The sequence below is a fragment of the Callithrix jacchus genome, chromosome 19, assembly GCF_049354715.1.
Source record: "Callithrix jacchus isolate 240 chromosome 19, calJac240_pri, whole genome shotgun sequence".
Classification (NCBI taxonomy): domain Eukaryota; kingdom Metazoa; phylum Chordata; class Mammalia; order Primates; family Cebidae; genus Callithrix; species Callithrix jacchus.
Genome location: NC_133520.1, coordinates 29,603,235 through 29,624,904, shown reverse-complemented (window position 1 = coordinate 29,624,904; position 21,670 = coordinate 29,603,235). Strand labels below are relative to the sequence as shown.

Here is a 21,670-nt window from a genome sequence, read left to right as displayed (position 1 = left end):
GCAGGAGGCTGGTGGGTGAGGCCCTCACCAATGGTAAAGAGGATATAAAATCAGAAGAGGCTGCCCTAGATGTGAAAGTCTATAACTTCCATGCCCTGAACTGTGGAGACAGTCACAAAGTTAAAACACAATTTTATTTACTCATTTATAAATACTGTTGTGTTTACAGGCATCATATAGATGTGAATATTATTCCCGAACTTTCAAACAAACACGGAATACTCAATAGTATATAATAACAACCAGGAAAACAAAATCGTCTTAGGGTTGAAAGGCCACTCAAAATTGCATAAAAATACATTCAGTTCACAAAGCAAGTCTGGCTTCCTCTTCCTAAACACCCCAATCCCACCCCATCCCAGGTGTATTTACAGTGGACTGAAGTTAATCAATCATACAACTCAGCTGAAAAAGTTACACCATCTGATGTGTTAACCTTGGTGGAAATCAGGTGAGGGGTGGAGGAAAGACACAAAATGCTACCACTAAAAGGGGGGAGAGGGGCATGGAGACACCAGGGTGGTTCTTTTCACCCCTGTTGATCAAGGTCAAGGTAAAGACAAGAATGAAATTGAGTGGTTCACACCAAAGTCTGAGCATGAACCACTCAACTGAGCATAGGCTGTATCTTCTCCAAGAAGAATGCAAGGGTGAAACATTTCTTCCTCCTTCAGGGAAATCATTGCCCTGGTGTGCCAGCCAGTGATAGACCCAACCTTTCAAAACTTTAAGGGATGCTGGCTAGAAAAGTAGGTATTCTGCATTGCTGCATCCTCTCAGAACCTCCTCCAACCCCGCAGTCTGCCTCCTGGTGTCTTTTCCTCCAAATTCTCTTTACCTGGCCTCTCTTCATTAGAAGGCAAGTGGGAATCAGTTCCAGGTTCAGTAGAATGGGAGAGAGAACAGGCAAAGGCACAGATACTTAGGCGAGAGTCAAGCTACTTCTGGCCCTAACATGTCCCTTGTTCAGGATCTACATTCTGACTCTTAACTCTGGTTTTGGGAGAACATTAGAGGTTCTTAAGAGGCTCCTTACCATCAGTGTGCCCTTCCTGAATCCTTGGTCTTTGAATGGGCTGAGCTGTTGCCACCAGATGCACTGAGAGTTTATGCTGGGAAGATACACTTGTTTTAAACTATAAACAGTCTCAGGACGAAGAGTAAACCAGACATGGCTACCCATGGTCTCCTTGCCCAGGACATGGGGGAGTCATATGGGCCTATAAGTCAAACCTCATCTCTGAGGGGCCGTTAGCATAGCCGGGGAGCTTTGAAACTGGGAGAGGGGGCAGTGATGATGGTTGGTTATATTCAACTTCTCCAGGAATCTGGCTGATGCACGGAAAACCACCTCTAAAGCACCCTTGGCTCCAAGTGAGGAAAACAAGGAATTAAGAATGTGGAGGGGTGCTGTGTATGTTTATTTTGGAAGGACATAAGAGCATCCTGATGTCACCCTAAGGGGCCACCCAAGTAAATCTTTACTGGAAACATCAGGGAAAAATTTGGAGAAGAAATAACAGAAAATATCACTCTGGCAGATTCACAGTCCAAAATGATAAGCAGATGAATTGGGGAATGGTTCAAATAGGTCCTTTGGGGGATTAGAAGGGAGGGGAAAAAACAAAAGATATGATTTAATAGAATAATATACTTGGATACAATTGGTTTCTGAGTTTTCATTTCTAATCAAGTATATGCCAGACCTCATTTTAAAAGCAAACGTGCATGTGAACACACATAAGCAGGAAGCAAGAGTTATCCCTAAATTGCTAAACCTTTTTTGGTAAGGCCAGAACATTCATTAATGGTATTGTCTTTAGACACACCCACCTCTTGCAGTTCTCCACAAGGAGGGCTTCTGGGACACTGGGTTGTAAGCCATACCTGGGTTCCATGTTTGCCCTCAACCCTAACTCTCAAAGGAGAAGTGAATCACCTTTTACCATGCAGCTGCTGGCTGCTGGTCACGATTCTCTGTTTTTTCTCAGCCCTCAGAAATCACCTCATTCCTAGTAGCTGTGACCAACAGTTCCTGGACTACGATGAAGTTGATCTATTTTCCCATCTAATCAGAACACAAAAGATCAATAGCTATCCCTGATAGGGTCTACTGCTTCCCGAGCAGTGTCAATACCCATTAAGGAAGCTGATTAAAATCTCTGCTCAGCTGGAAGCTGAGGGATGAAGTCACCAGTGAGACAGAACTCACCTGTGTGTGCCGAAGCTTTGCTTCTGTGAAATCCTTCCCAGTGCTTGCAGCTTCCACCCTACTCCTTGTCCAAAGCCCCTGGGCCTTCTGCCTTCTTCCCATTGCAGTTTCCAGGGTCTCTGCCCTTTCACTCCAATTATACCCAGTCCTATTGGAAGCCTGCGAAGGCCAAGTGCTGTTCTATGCAATATGGTTGTGTGGACTCTGGGTCTGTAAACACTGCTTTGGTAGTCTCTTCAGACCTGCTTTGAAGGAAAGACCATCTTGAACCTCCTACTTCTGATAGTCCAGAATCCAGAGGAGGAGCTCAGTGGAACTAAAGATTGAGGTTTTTATCGAGGAAAATTATCTTGCTGCTGTAAGGCAGAGTTCAAGACAATGAACCAGATGGCGCTGAGCAGAAAAACTATTAGTCTGCTATTTGGGTGTGAAGACCCACAGTAGATCACATTTTGAGAAAGCTGAGGAGAGGTGGTTGAGGAAACCTATGAAGCAGCAGGTCTATTTCCTATTAAAACAATTTGTCCAAAGGCTGCTTGCAACAAATTGATTTCTATCCATTTCCCCATGAGCTCCAATTTCCACCTCTGCAGGTTTTAATAATCTTACCAAGCCATTAGGAGGGAAAGCCATTGCAACACCATTCAGTTACCCACATTATTAAATTCACTTCCCAACAAGGATGAGAAGTCAGCCTTGATGTGCTCATGTTAAACAGTTTTAAACCCAGAAGAAAGCAAAAATTTTTGCACTTGGATTTTTGAGGTTAGAATTTTTAAAGCAGAAATCCAAAGAAATGTTCTGATCTTTCTAAGAATGAATAAATCACGGAATTCTAAGCCAATAGGAAAGGGCACATAAAAATTATCCAGTCCAACCTCATTTTACAGTGAGGGTGACCTGCCCAAAGTCACATGGCTAAAAGAAGGGATGGCCTTGGAATACAGATGTTCTAAGACCTTATCTTTTTATGTTGCCTTTTTCTGTCCTCAAAGCTGCCTTGCTTATTGGGTCGGGAGAACTCACATCTTATGAGGGGTTAGACCCTGCCTTGAAAATCAATATGATGGGCTGGATGTGGTACCTTGGGTCTGTAATCCTGTCACTTTGGGAGGCCCAGCCAGGTGGATCACTTGAGCCCAGCAGTTCGAGACCAGCCTGGGCAACTGGCAAAACCCTGTCTCTACAAAAAAACACAAAAATGATCTGGGCATGGTGGTGTAGACCTGCGGTCCTAGCTGCTTGAGAGGCTGAGGTGAAAGGATTGCTTGAGCCTGGGAGGCGGAGGTTGCAGTGAGCTGCAGATCACACAATTGCACTCCAGCCCGGGTGACAGAGTACAGTGACTGACATCTGTAGTAATCACTGGGCCTAGATTTAGGCAAATTACACCACCTCTGACTGATAACTCTGTGCTAAAAGTGCAGTGCTGGCATAAACAATGGGGTATGAGGACCCCTGATGATATCTCTGTGGGAAGGACACCAGGGCTCCTGCAGTGTTACCTCACTGATAAGCTCCAGTGGAAAATCTGGTAGAGTTTCCCTTTCCTTTTTGCTTAAATTCTGAATCCGTTATCTTTCTTTTTCCTTTTTGTACCTTTTGAGGTGTCAAAGTCGCCTGGAAGCTGAATAACTGGTGACACTTTAAATAGTTCTCTCTTCTCCAGGCTTCTTCTGCTTACCCCATGCCCACCTCATGAGTGCCAACACGCACCAGTAGCCTGGACTGAAACACTGGCCTTTCTCTGAGAGGAGACAGTGTCTGTCTGTGGCTATGAAAGGCTGCAAAGAGAACAAAAATGCAGACACCTAACAAAGTACATGGCTTTGAGGTTTCCTCTTTCATCATCTTTGGCTCAATGAAATGCCCCTAGTGGAGAAACAATAATTTACATACACTTCTGTGGGATCCACAGACTATTGAGTTTTAGCTTCCTTGCCTCCTGAGTGGAACCATCTAATAAGCACATGGTTTGGGGAAGGGAAATGGGTAAAATGTTGCAAAACACAGATGTGAAATCTCACTAGTGGCCTCAAATAGCAATAAATGAATCTAAGTGTTCTTAAACCTGGGGTGGGAACTAGGACAGAAACCAGGGAAAGCCCAAAGAGAAGCAAACACATCCTGCAGTTGGAAGACACGGAGGTTCTAGGGAACATCAAGTGAGAATGGCCCACTAGAGAATCTAGGGCACTGAGTAAGCCCAAAGCATGTCTATTCTTTAGATTCCTTAGTGGCAACACCCTGAGATTCACATAACCCTTTCACTACAGACTGGGATGGGGCTAGGGGTCATCATACTCTGGAGCTGTCTGGATAAGGGTCAGCAGCCCTGGAAAGACAAACAGATGAACTTTAGCAACAGAATCTCTGGAACGGCCAAATCATTACTTCCAAAGGTGTGACTCAGTTTTTGAAAAATAACAAATTAATGAAAACAGAGGGTGTAAAGCTGTACCAAGAACACTCTTTCCCATTCTGATGCTTCGTGTAAAGACTCTAAGTCATAGGCCTGAGCTCATGTTGTTGGCCAAGTCTGCAGCTAGTCATTCAGCTTGAGCTGCCTGGGGTGCTCATGAGTATCCAAACCAGCAGGTTAGGACTAAGGATTGTGGCCACTGAAGAGGCTGGCGGTAGGTACCTGTCTAAGCAGCACAAGAAAAGGGAGACTGGCTGATGCCAGTATCCAGAGAGAACTGCTGGCTAGTAGAAGGCCTGTAACTACCACCTTATGGGGCTTCCAGACAATACAGCTGTGAAAGAATGGTATTTTATCTCTGGAGACAGACCAGAAATCAGCTCATCTAAAATTAACTGCATAAGGGAAAGTACCTGAAACTGCCCAGGAGAGCTTACATTTTCATGAGTTCTTGGCCATAGAATCCAGTTCCTGAGATTGAAAAGCTTGCAAATTTCTTGTCACAAGGAAAACTTTTTGGCAAGAAAAGTGAGCTTTAACATGAAAGGGCCCTGTGAAGGGGCAGGGGTGCAACACCAATCTAAGAGTTTTGAGAACCTGCCCCCAATACTTTTGAAAGGCACAAACACATCTGAGGGGACTCTTTGTAACCCCTTTCCCTGGGCTATTGAGTGGAAAAGGGTCAAGATGTATTCCTAATAATCCAATTTTCCTAAGAAGTATGATCTTCCTTCCCCAATATTCAAAAATGTGCCAGGATAATTAATTAGTCAACACCCTGTGTTGATTTCCTCTCCCAGAATGAAGGAAATGCTTATAGTGAAAGATATAAAACTTACTACTATAATTTAGCATTCCCTGAGAACTGAACTTACATACAGTACTCCCATGATAATACAAAGTCCCAAGAGAGTAGCAGCTTCTCTTGAAAAATGGTTGGAAATGGAAGACAGAATTTTATATACTCTAAAAACGGGGTTTTGTCAGAGGAAACATATCTCCTGTTCTGGAATTTGGATCTTGAACTACAGCTTCTAGTTTAAAGGCATGTGATGTTTCAGACAGAGGGCCATAGAGAACTACACGTCATGTCAGGAAAGGAATTAACAGACAGAGGTAGTATATGTTACAGAAATGAACCACTCTAAACACTGAATATCACTGGCAACCCTAAAATGTTGAGGATTTAATGACCTGCACACTCAAATGAACCAAGGGATAAAATTCCTACAAAAGGAAAATACTCTAAGTATTAATGCTAGGTTATCATCAAGAACTAATGGTTTAATTTTGCACTGGATTTGTGGAGTATTCTCTCCAGGCCTGGGCATGATATTTTAAAGGCTGATTTTGTCTAGAGGAGGATGTGACAGGTAAGAAAAACATGCCATATGAGGAATGACTTAAAGGACTAGGGTAACAGCAGCTCAAAGTAAGACTGAGGGGAGACCACCCACTGGACGTATCTGAAGGGCTGCTAAAGAGCTGCAGATAGATCTGGACTACAAGGAGAATCCACAGGCAGACTTCAACACATATTAGGAAAAACTCTCTCATTATTAGAGTTGCCCAACTTTTGAGTAATAATTGCATAGCCACCAGAGGCTACCTGACCATGCCCATGGGTTAAAGCTGTGGTAGCAGGGGTCCCTGTGACGGAATAATAGAAAGCTGGACCTACTGACCTCTGGGCCTTGCCACTCTAAACTTCCATGACTCTTGTCAATGGGTTGAAAAGTACTTCATTCCATTAAACCCCTATTAAGTGCCATTTGCCCTATTAATTTCTAAGAAAGTAAATCTCTCCCCTAAATCTAACCACTGGAAATAATCGAATTCACCACTATTCTCACAGCCTAATGGGCTGCTATCATACATCTTCTTTCTCACAATGTTGCAAATGGCCTCAGATACTTGACTTTGCTGTATGTGTCTTTCCAGCCTACTTCCATTTCCTAGTCCATCTCCCAACCATCTCCCCTCCTCACCTCTCATTCCCCCTTGCACTGACTTCATTTCTCATTAGAAGCAGGTGTCAGAGTGAAGAGAGGAAAACAAGGTCAAGGAAGGGCAGCAGAATGGGGTATTCAGAGCCCAGATTTTTTTTTTTTTACAAAGAAAATCACTTTGCAGGGGGAAGATAAGTGGGAGATGAAAACAATGAGCTGACACTTATGCCATGATCTGGCTTTTAGGGAGGGGGCAGTGGTGCTGCCACCAAGGCACCAGAGCGATGATTTTCTTGTCTCCAGAATAATGATTTCCCACAATGGACAAGGACAACTGAAGTCAGGTGCTCTGTCCTAGCTTTTACACCATAGAGTGAGGGGGTGGGGGAGTGAGAAAAAAAATAAAAGGACAGAAAGGAAAGGAATAAATAAAGCCAGGGCCATTTGAGCCTTGGAGAAAGGACTAGATATGAGGGAGGAATAAGGGTTAAAATCAGTCAAGGAGTTACTGGGGTAGAAAAAATACAATTAAGTCAATTCCTGAGAGGTGAAGAAGAATAGAATGCCTCAATGCAGCCACTGTCACCTTGGACTCTTAACAGCTCCAGAGACCATCCAATGATCAACTCAACAACCTGCTGTTTCTCTTGGCACCTCAATCAGGATCCTGGAGTGGCTACCACAAGAATCACCTATATCAGAGGGCACTGAGTCAATGTAAAAAGCTGAAGGATACTGATTTGGGTAGAAGCTTTACATGTTTGGACCAAATCCAATGTGGACAAAGTAGCTGAGCAGCCGGAAGTTGAGGGGTCCACAGCTGAGCCTGGTGTACTCCCCAGAGCACTCTCCAGATGGCTCGAATGATCACGATCATGCTTCAATTAAAACTGTCATAAAACTTGGGATAGGGGTGTTGGAAGAACAGGGCATTGAGAGTGCAGAGAAAATGTAGAGTGTACAGAGGTGACTGAAGAGGGTGTTAGAAGTGTCCTTCCACCAAAACATCCATTTCGTTTGGCTGGAAGGCAAGGACTGGGAAGAGGGGTGGAGGCAGCAAATGCTGTCCTTTTCCTTCCTCCTAATTCTGGAGCCTAGCCTATTTGGACAGTTTGCTGATGACTCTGATGAGGGCACCATTTTCATCTTTCAGCCTCTGGTTGTCGGATTTCAGTTCTGTTAACACCTGTAGGGTGACAGAGGGAAAGGTGAGTTAGAGCCTGCCAGGATCTCCTCCTTTGCCCTCCTTGACCAGACCAGGCCAGCCTGGGAAGCAGGGCCTTCTGAGACATTGTGTCGAATAAACTCTCATGATCCCTTCTCCCAGGGATGACATTCCCTTCAATCTTCCTATTTACTGAGTTGGTAATGTTAATCTTTAGGGAGACTATAGCCCCTCCATCTTTTGAGCTGGCATATTTAGCAGTAATATCTTATTTCTTCAAATGCAGACCTCCCGTTCCACACTGTATATCCTTTCATTCTATTGAGTCAGTAACCACTTTCAATTTCTCCTGCCCTTGAACTCACCCCTAGTCTAAAGAAATTGGGGAGAGAGCCAAAATGGGCTGGTGAGGACATAGGGAAAGAATTCAGAAAGGGGGTGGTGGTCAACTAGAAAAATTAAAGGAGGATACTGCTTCACTTCTCATCAAAAACAAGAATGCAGGGCAGAGAGGCAGCACTCGGCTTTCCTGCTATATGCACAAGATGATTTAAGGGTCCTCCACCTGGTGCCTGTGGTGAATAATCCACCAAATTCTCGCTGGTCATACTACACACATCCACTTTCAGCCATTAAAACTCAGAAAACTTACAGTCACAGAGCTGTGAGGCATCGTGAACACTAGGTATGTATTTAATCCTCCCCAAAGCTCCCCAATGATAGTCACCAAAGGATACCCAGAGGTCTTATCAGCAGTTTTAGGGGATGGCATTGTAATTCACAGAAATAGATGCTTGTAGGGCAGGGGACGGAGTGGAAACTCAATTTTGTCAGTTCTGCCATCTTGGAACATTACACATAATGTTCTTCTTGTGAAACAAAGGAAAACGAATAACCTCAAATTCCGTCCTGGAAGTCCAAGTCTTTGTTACATGATCAGGCACTTCTGACAAGTACCCTGTGCATCTGAAAAATCCTAATGGGATGTTGATAAGGGTACAGTTTATATGTGGGTCCCACTGGCAGCAAGAGCGATTTAGGATAGAAGGTTAAGTACACTGCCACTCTGTAGGCTACGGAAATCTATATCTGTATCTGTTCAATACAAGTGTCCTTTGACTAGTCATTTAAACCTATAGGACCCCAGGGGCAGGTAATGCACCCAGTAAAGGGTGACCTGGGCTGAGGTATTATGAGGCCTGTTTAGTTCTAGCTCTGGCCCTGCTACTAACCACTTGGGAGATCTAACTGTACCTTAAGGAATATAATCTGTTTCCTTGATCTCTCAGGGAATATAGGTTAAATTATATAAACATATGTGTATGTACACATATATGCATCATAGATACATAAATAATTTGTATCAGGGAAATAAAAGGAAAATCACTGAATATCTATAATGTGGACAGCACTGTGCTAGAGGGTCTCCCTAGTGCCTCCTAAGACTATGATACAGTCATTATTCTGATTTCTACAAATGGGGAAATGAAAAGTCCCATAACTAGTTCGAGGCACCCAGCAAAGCTAATATTGAACCCCAATGTGCCTGACTCCAAAGATCATTCTTTTACTACACATGGGATGGAAAACAAAACATCAAAAATGTTTGAAGAAATGGAAATTCCAGCATTGTCTTGTCTTTACTACTACTGATCTATTACTTTAGGCAAATCACTCATCTTCTCTGCTTCTATTTTTGTACCTCTGTAAGAACAATAGTCCCTGTCCTACTCTGTCATATGGTAGGGACTCTGTGAGGCTCACAGGAAGTAACAGATATGGAAGTGTGTTGACATACATAATGAGCTTCACGATACTGAGTATTCCTACAATCACTGTGAGTTTTCTCATGACCATGGGAGGGCAGGCAAATTATCTGCAAACTTTATTAAGAAGACTTTAATCCAGAAAATATCAAAATAAAGTTGCAGTCCTTTGACCCTGGTCTCCCACCTCTGATTTAATCAAAGCAGCTCTGGCTGCCCTCTCCTTCATTCCTCTATCCCTGTAGCCCTGTACCAGACTGAATGCTCGGAAACTCATTTCAATGAGATTTTTAGAGAAAGCCCAGGGTGGCCTCATGTTTCCATGTTCCCTCTGCCCTTTAATGCCCCATCCTGGGGCTGCAGCTTGGGTATAAGTGAGAGTGTGAAAGCCACATTTCCATAATAGGATTCCATAGGTAGGAAGAAGCTATATATGGCAATGGGTTACATTTCACTGTTTAACAGCTCATGAAATCAGAACTAAGCTGCCTTTAAAACAACTTGTAGAGTCTTGTAGAGTTTTGGTGATTTATTTTCACATTAAGAACTCAATTCCTTGAAAAAAAAATTTTGGACAAGGCAGTTTTGCAGCTGCAACATGCTACAATTGACATCTAAAGGGAGTGGCAAAAAGTGTAAGAAGTGGAATGTAGAAATCAAGGAGGGAAAAGCCTCACAAACTTCAAGTTCAGAAGAGAGAGAGGGAAATGAACAGTGTTATCTGATAGCCACTTGAAGTTTAAGAATGGTTAAAAAAGAACATATGTGAAAGTACGATATAAATATGAAGTCTAACAAAGCTTTATCATTTTAACTCTCTGGATCTTAGTTTCTCAATTTTTAAGTTCCCAGCTTATCACAATTTGGTGTTAAAGATATCCTGGGCACCTAAATGGCAGATGCACAGAGTAGACTTACAAAGCTCCAATTCCTCTTATGGCAATACTGCCTTCACAGTTATAAACCATATCCAAATAGTGAAGGCCACCTTGTCACTTCCCTGGCTGGCCCCAGGGCTACCACTAGTATTCCTGAGCTTCTCCTGGCTCCACTTATGTCTAATACTAGAGAATGGTAACTAAGATTTCCGTGCATTTGAAGGTTGTTGGAAAGTTACAGGTTCATTTTAGAAAGAAAGCTGTTCTTGACAGCACTCTGAGCCACGATACCTCTTTCCCACGTAAACTATTTTGATAGATCTCAACTAAAATCCCTCACTTCACAAAAGATTGTGTTGTGCTGAAATGGTGCTCTTATAGTATTGGCTTATTAAAAGCAAAAAAGAAACCTAGAAAGAAAAAAAAAAGATATCCTGGGCAAATACAATTAAGTACATATTTTCTCAACTATTACTTCTTACAGTCTTTGATGGGGAATGTGTTTAAGAGGAAGAGGCTATAGGGGTCTTAAAGCTTCTGAGACCTAGGGGAAGGCTATTTGTAGGTTAAGAGGGACTCAGGATGAGTCTTGCATGAGCTGTCTTGCTTCTAACTACAAGGAAAGTGGGAAGGGAATCCCCGCTGCTATTCTGTTGGTAAGTGGCTTGTGATACATGCTGAGTTAAGATGATTTTTCCCAGAACTATTAAAAAAATAAAAAAGGTAGAGAAAAATCTCTTGATCGCACTGCCAGTTTGGCTTAGTTATCCTTCCTTCTGGCAAGAATCGGCAAGGTTTTTTTGTAAAACACCAGACAATAAGTATCTTAGGGTTTGCAGGTCAAATGATCTCTGTGGCTATGCCTCAGCTCTGCATTTATAGCACAAAACCACCCGTAGACATATGATAATATGTAAACAAATGAATATGGTTCAGTTCCAATAAAACTTTTATTTTGGACATTGAAATTTGAATTCCATATAATGTTCGTGTTAATATGTCATAAAATGTTATTCTTCTTTGGATTTCTTTTTTTGACTATCTGTATGGCTTATGGGCCATACTGGTGGGTCACAGTTTGCTAAGCCTTGCTATGGTCATACCAGGCAATGGCTTTATTTACAGTAGCAGAATCTTTTGGTAGGTAAATGGCTCTTTAGAAGTTAGGCTTTAAGAAGGAAGTCACAGTGCTGAGAAAGCAGAGTGCTGCCCTTCCTCCCTCAGCTGCAACGTGGGGCACAGTGTAGTTGCTCAATAGACCCTTCTTGCATTATCTGGGCCATATGCTTAACAAACAGTGAAAACGGTGCCAAATATGCAGAGAGCTTATATTACAGTGGTGAAAAGTTTGCACTCTGGAACCTGACATATGTGGTTTGAATTTTGGTTCTACCACTTACTCTCAGAGTAACCTTGGGCAAGTTACTTAATCTGTGACTTTTTTTTTTCATTTGTACAATGATTGTTTTGGGGAATAAATGAGAAAAACTATATAAGGTATTCAGCACAGGCCTTATAAATGACAACTGTTAAGGTTATTAACTATTAAAAGCATGAGATCTAGTTTTGCCCCAGATCCTGTACTATCTTGCAACAATAAAAATAACTGGATATCTTTTGGCGGCGGGGGGTCCCTACTTTACCCTAAGTGAAATTTTCCTGGAATGTTGAGGCTAACTTTAAAGCATGGAGTCTGGACATAACAGTGGCTGCTTACAGCCAGGTCACGGTAGGACTTCCCTTTCAATCTTTTTTCTGCCTGTGTTAGCATCTGCAGCAGGATATTAGCTCAGCCCTATGATAATTTGGGTGATTCAGTTCTAGTGGATATTAGCTGCCAGCTACTAACCCTGAAGGTAAGAGCAAAATAGGCTAAAAGAAAGAACAGGCCCTGGACAGGACTAATTAGATTGCTGCTGACAATTAAAAATTCATCTCAGAGGAATGGTGACCTCATCATACCATCTTGAGATAGAAAAACCAGGTGTCTTGTGAGCTTGTCTTTCAGATCCAGAGCCAGGGAAAGGCTCCAGTTTGCCAAGCACATTTTTGGTTCTCAGTTGAAAATAAATCCCTGCTTTCTGCTCCACTGCCTGCCATCTCCTTTGCAAAGTTGGCCCCATTAGGGAGGGCCTGGCTCCATGAGGGTCTCATTTATATAGGCTGTGTTCTGCCTCATAGTCCACACACTAAGGGCAGGGAGGGCCACATCCCTAGAGTCCAGACATTTGTGACGGGAATAAGAGAGATGCCTACTAAGGAGGGAGAAGAAAGCAAACACTTCTGAAAGAAAGAGGCAAAGAATGCTTATCCAATTCTGCTTGAATAGTGGGATGGAGAGTGTTTTTGCTGGTAGTGGAGCTGGGCAGGCATAGCTCCAACCTTGAGTTTTAGTCCTCTCCATTGGTAATGCCGTAGTGAGGACTGCCTGGTAACCAAAGGGATGTGGTTCTTAACCACAGTTGTATAGAGGAATCAGCAGGAGAGCTTTGAAAAAATACTGATGCCTAAGTCTCAACCCAGACCATCTGGGGATGGACCCAGACACTGGTATATGTTAAAAGCTCCGAGATGTTTCTTGCAGCCAAGATTGAGAGCCTCTGCCCTCGATTACCCAAGGCCCAACCCAATTGCTCCAGGGCAGTGGGTTGCACTTGGGTTGCTATTGGCTAAAAAAGACTAATCTCCATTTGGCAACAACACCACCAATGAAATATGTATATGTGTATGCACACAGGTGTATGCACATACATGTGTATACCTATGTGTAGCCGAGTGGACAAATTCATATCAATCTCTAGGGAAACAGAAGGTAATATGGTGACCTTACCAAATGAATATACTGGTAGCCCAGTTGAGGTCTCTCTTGCTGCCTCCCTTGACCTAGGCTGGTGTCAGGGATTCTATGAACTCAGTCCTGGCTGCTTCCATCTGCAGATAACCAAGCTTTACAGGAACCTGCATATGGAGGTTCTGATGGAGGGAATGAGCACAGAGCTTCTGGGACCAACAAGAAGACTGAACCTGCCTGGAGTAGTGGAGGAGGAAAGTGAGGTGAAGAGGAGGGGCAAGAACTAGAGCTCCTGGGTGTCCGAGGACTCGATGGACTCCGAGAGTCTGGCCACCACTCGGGTCAGGGCCCTGTTCTCAGCCTGCAGTTGCTCGTTCATCTGCTTCAAGGTTTGAATCTGTTTTAGCTGGTGGAGGTTCTGTAGAGAGTGAGACATGAAAAGGACAGACAGACAAGACAGAGAGAGACAAGACAGACCAGAGGAGAGAAAAGTAGGACAAAGAAATCACGTGACTTTTTGTTTTTGTCTTTAGTTTGCATGCAAGAAAGGAAATGAGAAATGCAGGAGTCATGGAGCAAATGGGGGCAGGCAGAAGGATGATGGAGAAAAAGCACCAGGGAGGGAGAGCTGTGTCTGATTCTTGGCTAAGATCTAAATATGCCATATGCACATAACCGCCAGGCTCTCAAAAAGCACATATGGATTGCTTTGGGGAATGAAAGCCCAGCATGAGGTCTGGGGGCTTCCGAACCAAATTAACATGGTTGAGACATAGCTTCAGGGACCCTTCACCCTGACTAGAGCTGACGACTTGTTGCGTTCCTAAATCTAGCTGCTGCCCTTTTCTCTCTCCCTTCCTCTAATCTTCCCCCTACACTCAGCTTCCTGTCCTCACTTTGTTTATTTATCTGAGACAGGATTTGACTCTGTCACCTGGGCTGGAGTGCAGTGGCACAAAACTAAAACATCTGCCTCCCAGGGTCGAGCCATCTTCCCACCTAAGCCTCCCAAGTCTCTGGGACAACAGGCATGCACCACCACACCTGGCTGATTTTTTTTTTTTGGTAGAGACAGGATTTTGCCATGTAGCCCAAGCTGTCCTCAAACTCATGAGCTCAAGCAATCCTCCTGCCTCAGTCTCCCAAAGTGCTGGGATTACAGGTGTGGGCCACTGCACCTGGCCTCTTTTTTTTAATTTAAAAAAATAAAACAAGGAAAATAAAAGAGAGGCCTATTATTTAACTATTTTTTGGTATGGGGCATGTATTGTTTAGAAGGTTGAAGTGACACATATCAAAATATGAAAGAACTGTCAGCTCTCTGGGTGGTCCTCTAGCCTGCTTTGTAGGAAGTTTCATTAACCCTGTTAGTTCTCCCCTGCAGTCCAGAGAGACTGTTCCAGGATCCAAAAACTGCTAACCTGTCTCTGACCTGCTATATGATTATATGCATCACTAAATTCACAGCTAACCGTGCTCTTTGTTTCAGTTCACGCAGTTTGAGAGCTGATTAAAGGTGCTCATAAACAGATTCATACTCTGGAAATTATAGCTGTGCACGAAAGCGGGAGAAACCATAAATGCCCACTGATAATGAAACTAGCTGGACCAATGTGCTAGTCCAGCTTTCTGTCTGTCAGTGTCATAAGTGGAACAAAATAACCAGCTCACAGACATTCTTCCTAATACCACATATTCCATAAGACATTTAAAGACTTTAATAAGTAGAATTATATCAAAGGCCTGCCGACTCTGCTACTGTCCTTCCTAAGTAGTCATCTGAATTGCCCCTGAAACTAAGACCATCAGTTCTTTGGGAGGAGAATAATGATTTTCTATGTGAATGGGGTTTCAGAGATGAGGATGGAGAATCTTGTGGGTTATAATGACCATAAAAAGGTGGCCAGGTATCAGAGAAAAGTCTCTTCAATCTACGTGATGAGAAGGATAGAAATGAAAGATTAGTGCAGTTATAGTTGTTTGGGAGTAAAGAAGCAAGAAAATGAAAGGTAGCATGAAGTGGGAAAACAGTGAAAAGGAAAAACAAGCAGAGACAAACTGCTGAATCTTGGAAAAAAGGTAGGCTAACCAAACTGTCCCATGTAGCCATTAGAGGGTGAGGACTGGCCAATCTTCTTTGCCCACTGTAAGCATCTTGGCCATGGAGAGGACAGAGGAGGGAGATCATGGTACAGCATATGAAAAAGATTAAAGCAACAGGCAGGGACCGAATTTAAAAACCAATGGAAAGTCCTGGCTCTCACCCTTCTTTGGTGTTGACACTGGACCAAAGTTTTCAACATAATCATTGTCAAATAATTGTCATTGTATGAAGTGGTACTTGCCTCCCAAGGAATGACATTAAAGACATGAATGATGAAAGTGACTTAATCTAACAAGTGAGTATAAGCAGATCAAGGTGAAAGAATTTGGAAGTTATCAGAGTGAGGGAGAGAGGCAGGAAACAATCTGGTGGAATGTTCTATAGGAAGCAGTATTGAAAATAAGGCAAGGCAAGGCAAGGCAAGGAGGAGAGGATAGCAGGGCCCAGCGCAAGATGGGAAAGGGCAGGGCTAAGGAGCAGGGTCAGCTAGTAACCTTTCCAGAGAAAAAATAAAACTTCCAGGACCAGTCTAAAAGGTAATTCATTGCTGGGTCCCTCTCATGCAAGCACCTAGGAAAGGAAGGGGAGAAGGTCTGGCAAGGAGGCTGATGCTGAATGGAGGATGCAGTAGAAAAGTAATCACATCTGATGTGGGCCAAGACCAGGTGCAGGCCTGGCACAGCTCATACTGACATGCACACCTGTCAGAAGTTGGCATATAATCCTACTCCAATCCAGGATCTGGGTGGAGTTTCTCCTGGGGAGAATTCATAAATACTTACCTTTCCAATAAAAGGCCAGAAAGGCACAACACATCTCATAACTACAGAGAGCCACATACACATCTGGGTTACCCCAGCTCATGGTTCCCCCCATTTCACCTGGGCTTTGTACTTTATTTGCTGGAGTTAGAAAAATAGGACTGAAGTCACTTTCTTTTCTTGAGTAACCTACTGAATTTTTAAGGGTTTACTGGAGATCGGCCCCCTCCATTGTTCCCTGCTAATTGCTCCAAGGAGATTTGAGCATCTGTACAAAACAAATATGCAGCAAGCATGACCAACTGGCCCCAAGCTCTACTGCGTTCCAGTTCAGCAAGACAGTTACCTGTACCTTTGGCCAGCTACCTAGTACAGAGAGATTTTGGCCACTAATCACTCTAGCAATGTTGGTCACCATAAACCATAGTCTGAATGAAGAGCTTGAGAGCTAAACAAGTATTTTCTTAGACTCCTTTAGGGCCAGTCATACCAATTTTATTATATTTATATATCTGTATATTTGAAGTTTTCACCTTCAAGTAGGTATAGACAGAAACATAAAACTGGTAAGACTGCGGAGGTGCAGATGCTTCTCCCCCTTAGTCCGCCAGCGGTGCTGGCTGATGGGCAAATCTGGTATTGGGCTTTGACTTGAGCACATGGTGTTTAGGGGTTTTAGAGTTTATAGGCATTTCTTCTTCATTTGGCTTTGTGATAGATAATAGAGAATAATGGACAACTGGCTGAAGGTGAGTGAATGTTTTAACTAAAAAACAAAATCAGTCTCAACACAGCTTACCTATTGGTTTGGGGACTAAACAGTCATGATCTGGCTCCACTTGGTAATTTAAACAACTGATTTTAGAGTTGCTGGCAATTGGCTTATGGATGGGGAGAACAAACACTTTCATATCTTACAATCTCTATTGAGGAAAGCAAAGAACTCATGACCTAGTTTAGGAAATTGTAGACTGATAGTATAAAGAGACAGAAACAAAATGTAAGTGCTGTCTCAACCTATAGAATTGAGAGCAACTAGAACCACTGAAGGGGCTTTCATAATTCCCAATTTAGAATTGGAACAGAAATAAGAAAGAGCCTCAATTTCTCTATTTGACCACTTTCTGGGTATCCATATGTGGGCCCGCTTGGATGTGAGACAAAGCCCCATGACTGTGGGTGGAGGACTGCTTTGGGCTCCGAGGAGCTCCTTGGAAGGTTCCAGATTTGGCCATAATTACATGCTCTAAATCAGCATTTAGGCCATTTCTTAATAAGCAACACTGACAGCTGCCTAACAGCAGAGTTCATATGGTATAACTCAGGAGGTGTCAAAAGTGGAGGAGCCTCCATGCAACAAGGAGCTGCAGATATTCATTCATCGAGAAATGGTTAGCTCAACTGGGTGTGGTGGCATGTATCTGTAGTCCCAGCTAATTGGGGGGATGAGATGGGAGCATCATTTGAGCCCAGGAGTTCAAGTCCAGGGCAATATAGTGAGATTCCATTTCTTAAAAATTAAAAAGGAACTGGTCATCTCTAATAATTCATTGCTCTAAGTGGGAAAGAATACTTCTGTGTGGTAGTAAGGTGCATTTGAAAAAATCAGAAGATGGAGAAGTTTAGGTGTTAGGGCTTACTGTTCTACCATCTCAGGAGAATCAATTATTCATGATTTCTATTTCTTGCTGGTTTGAATCAACTTGGAAGATTTAAAGTGTTTGAGATATAAGCAGGTATTACTTAAAATTCTATGTGAATGTTACAGTTACAGCCTTGGATGGTGGTAAGAAATGCAGGAGCAAGGCTCGGCATTTTTCCTTCATTCTGGAATTACAGAGTAATAGGACGGATTACGAGCACCAGATCTGGTTTAAGTTAAAACTACAACAGATTTAAAATTTTTTTTTTTTCCAGTAAATAACCAACCTCTTTAGGCCACTGGAACAATAAACATCTCTCCCAAATTGCGTATTAGGGATGCCTACTCATAGAAACACATTTGGGGATCTGCCTAATACTATCCCAGTGCTCGCTTCCCAGCTGAAGAAACCTGTCTCACCTAAAAAGACATCATGTATCTGGTAAAATAAGATCCTTGAAGAAAGAAAACAGCTGAGCAGGTGCTAAGTAACTGTGGGCATGTAGCATCATGCATTGCAGGAATCAGATGTTCCAAAGTCATCTCCACGTGGCTACCCTGACCAGCAATATGTTCCCTACAGCTCTCTATCCACCTTCCCCCTTTCACCCTCCTCCCCTCCCCCAACCCCATTGTCTTCCATGGCAGCAAATTGACTCCTTATGATAGATTTCCAGTTCTTAGCACTCAAAACTGCCCAGGATGACAGTTGTCTATTAAAGTGGCTAATGGAGGTGATGGTTACAGGTCATAGTGAGGAGAGAAGGGAAAGTAGTGAGCTGTGAAGTGTATCTGGTGGCATGAGCTTATTCTAGTGGGAGAGTGTCAAGCATCCTTGAATATTTCAGAGGAAACGAACTGGGCCAGGAAATCAATATGTAAATATATTTTTATTCTGCTGCAGAATGATTCAATCTGTGTTCTTCCCAGCAAAGGGATGGGGTGGGAGGGGCACCAGGGAGGAAAGCCTATGGCCATGCTCAGGCTTTCCTAGGCACCTAAAGGGAGACGTCCAGAGCTGGAAAACTTGTTCTAGCCCTCTCATTTACCTTCTAGAGGTGAAGATGCTGCAAGCCTTAACATTTCAATTCAAGTTTGTTTCCAGCCTGCCGAGACCTCTCCTTAAACCAAAGGCAGCATTGTTTCCTAGGAGGCCCTTAAGGTGACCTCAATGGATGTTGTGTGAGCCGAGAGAGCCTAGGAAATGGTTCAGGAGAGATGCTCAGTTTTTTACACATCATTTCTTACAGGTATGGAATTTGCAGTGAAATCTGGAGTGGGGAGGCCTATGCTCAAATATGAAGTCTTGGCAGGCATTCAGAGAACAGACATACAAAGAGAAAGAAAATCTCTTCATACCTTCATTTCTTCCTCCATTTCTGACATTTTGCGCTCCAAGGCTCGCCTCTCCTGTATAGGAATAATGAGACTGTTGAACATTTACTGAATTCAGAAGGGAGTAAAAATGCTGCCTCTTAGCTGCTTTGTGATCAGCAGATTCATGGTCAAAGGGTTCGTCAGTAGACGAACCTTACTCAGGAGATTTGAGCACTATCTGATCCTGCCACTTGTGGGATGGAGCTACTTCACTGATAAAAATCACATCAAAATCCCGTATCATAAAATTAGTAGATACATGGAGAAGCACCTTGCTAATATGCAAATGGACCAGGACACTCAGTTATTCTGTGCAGGTTGAAGATTTCATAGAATTTCAAAGGTATGCAATTGACTAGGGCCCCTGCTCTCTATTATCAAAAACGCATCATTATCTTCAGTAACAATCTCCCTAAATTCCTAGGAAACCGCTTCTCTCATGATGGGGAGCAGATGGTGAGCTGGGAAGTAGACATTATTGTCTAAGAAACAGCATCTCTCCTCCTAGTTTTTTCCCTCCCCCTGTAATACTCCTCTGCCCCTCCATTTTTCTTTACCAGCGTCTGACTTTTGGTTCAGCCTGAACCCAGTGAGGAGTTTCTGATCAGATGGGATACTACCAAGGAGGTCTGGTTACAGGCCAAAGGAATAAAATGTAAAACTTAGCTGCTTTCCAAATTAAACAGACAACAACCGGACAGATGGGAACATATTATATCCCTAGGGTCAAATCAAAGCTGGGGTCCATCAATAAATCTAATTGAATTTTCCCAATCCAAGAATGTAAAATCCCAGAATAATATTCTGAGTACAGTTGGAAGGAGGTCAGCAATTGAACCAGAAATCCTCCCCTCAGTCAAAATGAGTGAAAGCCTGAGTTGGCTCATGTTTCAAGCTGTAAGACCTAAATCAATGGCAGAGGGTCCCACTGAAAGCTTCCATTTTGTTTAAGGCAATAACAAGGGTAAAGAGACTTTGCTGTGTGTGTGTGTGTGTGTGTGTGTGTGTGTGTGCCTGCAATACAGTAAACCAAAAATGTTATGGGTTGTGTGAATATGCAGTTCTGCCCATGGTCGAAACATTGTATGAGATGACCTTCCAAGGACCCTTCCCCATCTTAAGACTGAATATGTGTAAAGTACTGACATCTGAGGAAATCAAAAGGACTAGCAATCAAATTACTGCCCAGAATCAGACAAAAAGAATTTATCATCAAGCTGGGAATGGAATGTGGCAGAACTCCCTCCTTCTTAAGATGGACTTTTTCCATTGGCATGAACAACAAAGTTAGAGACAGTCAGAAAGAAGAGATGAAATGGGGGGAAACAGACGTGAACATACCCGTTTCTCCATCTCCAGCACTGATGATCGGTCAGAGGTCTTTTCTTGTTTCTGCTGGTGCAAATGGAAGAAAAACAGTTGTTACTTAAGTTGTCTCAGGGCCAGTAGAATACCCAGTCTAGTTCAGTGTCACTACTGGACATCTAGAAATAAACAGTAAAGCTCTGGATTTCCCCTATAGCAGGAATCCCCAGCAAACAGGTTCTGATAGGTCTCTAAGCCTAACATTATCACCTCTCTGAAGTTTGCAGGATTCCCTCTGAGGAGGAGAAGGCAGTAGTAGGATTCCCTGAAATTACAAAGACATTACTCACAATACATAATCTCTCTCTCTCTTCCACTAGGTCTTCAATGCTAATTATAGTCTTATATCTCACCATTCTTCTCCCCTCTTTATTCTATGAATAATATCACAACCCAGAGGAAATTAAAAAATGGCTTTTCTTTAAAAGGCAGGCAGCTCCTGAGCTTGAATATCTAAGGCCAATGGCACTTGTCTAAATAATCGCCTTTCCCCTATTCTTTCTGTTTTGGGAATTAATACCATTTTTCTTCTAAAGCAGTGGTTTTCATATGTGGATGGGCTTTTAGGGGTTCTTCGGAGTCCACTCATGGCATCTGCCTTGCTTTGAACAGAGGTACTCCACTTTTATCTGTCTTAACATTCAGCTTTCAGATAAGGTAATTTTATTTGAATAAAAGATTTAGAATGTTTATTTTAGATCATCTTTGACTTAACTTTTGCAGAGGGGCTGAAAAGATTTAGCCTCAGGACTAAAAACCAGAATAACCTCAGATAATGACCCTTTCTTAAAAAGAGAATGAAAAACCCTTAAGTCCCTTTTGGCTGTAGGGTCATAGAACTCAGCAGAATTTCTAACATTCAGTAGACATTTAATAACTGCTGGGTGATTATTTTTATTTTGCTTAGTGTCATGCAGAGACAATTATTTAAATAAATACAGAAATTATGCTGGTCAGTCAGCTGCAGTGGCTCACACCTATAATCTCAGCACTTTGGGAGGCCAAGGCAGGTGGATCACGAGGTCAGGAGATCGAGACTATCCTGGCCAACATAGTGAAACCCCGTCTCTACTAACAGTACAAAAATTAGCTGGGCATGGTGGCACGTGCCTGTAATCTCAGCTACTCGGGAGACTGAGGCAAGAGAATCACTTGAACCTGGGAGGCAGAGGTTGCAGTGAGCCGAGATTGCGCCATTGCACTCTAGCCTGGCGACAGAGTGAGACTTTGTCTCAAAA

At 42.9% G+C, this 21,670-nt stretch overlaps 1 protein-coding gene across 17 annotated transcripts in view; it reads right to left on the bottom strand.

Annotated features, from left to right (window-relative positions):
- Nucleotides 1–115: 115 nt before the first annotated feature.
- Nucleotides 116–21,670, bottom strand: part of PPP1R12B (protein phosphatase 1 regulatory subunit 12B) — a 246,914-nt gene continuing 225,359 nt past the window's right edge. For 6 of the 17 annotated variants that reach the window (XR_013529810.1, XR_013529814.1, XM_035281039.3 and 3 more), the window contains 4 exons: nucleotides 20,409–20,462; nucleotides 19,050–19,100; nucleotides 13,421–13,601; nucleotides 116–7,769 (listed from right to left, as the gene is read on the bottom strand). Coding sequence is in view for 10 of the 17 variants with exons in the window: in XM_035281039.3 (XP_035136930.1) it covers nucleotides 13,467–13,601; nucleotides 19,050–19,100; nucleotides 20,409–20,462 (240 nt within the window). In the remaining 7 variants the exon portion in view is untranslated. The remainder of the gene's footprint in view (nucleotides 7,770–13,420; nucleotides 13,602–19,049; nucleotides 19,101–20,408; nucleotides 20,463–21,670) is intronic. The other 11 variants (XR_013529809.1, XR_013529813.1, XM_008985430.4 and 8 more) reach the window with 3 other exon arrangements.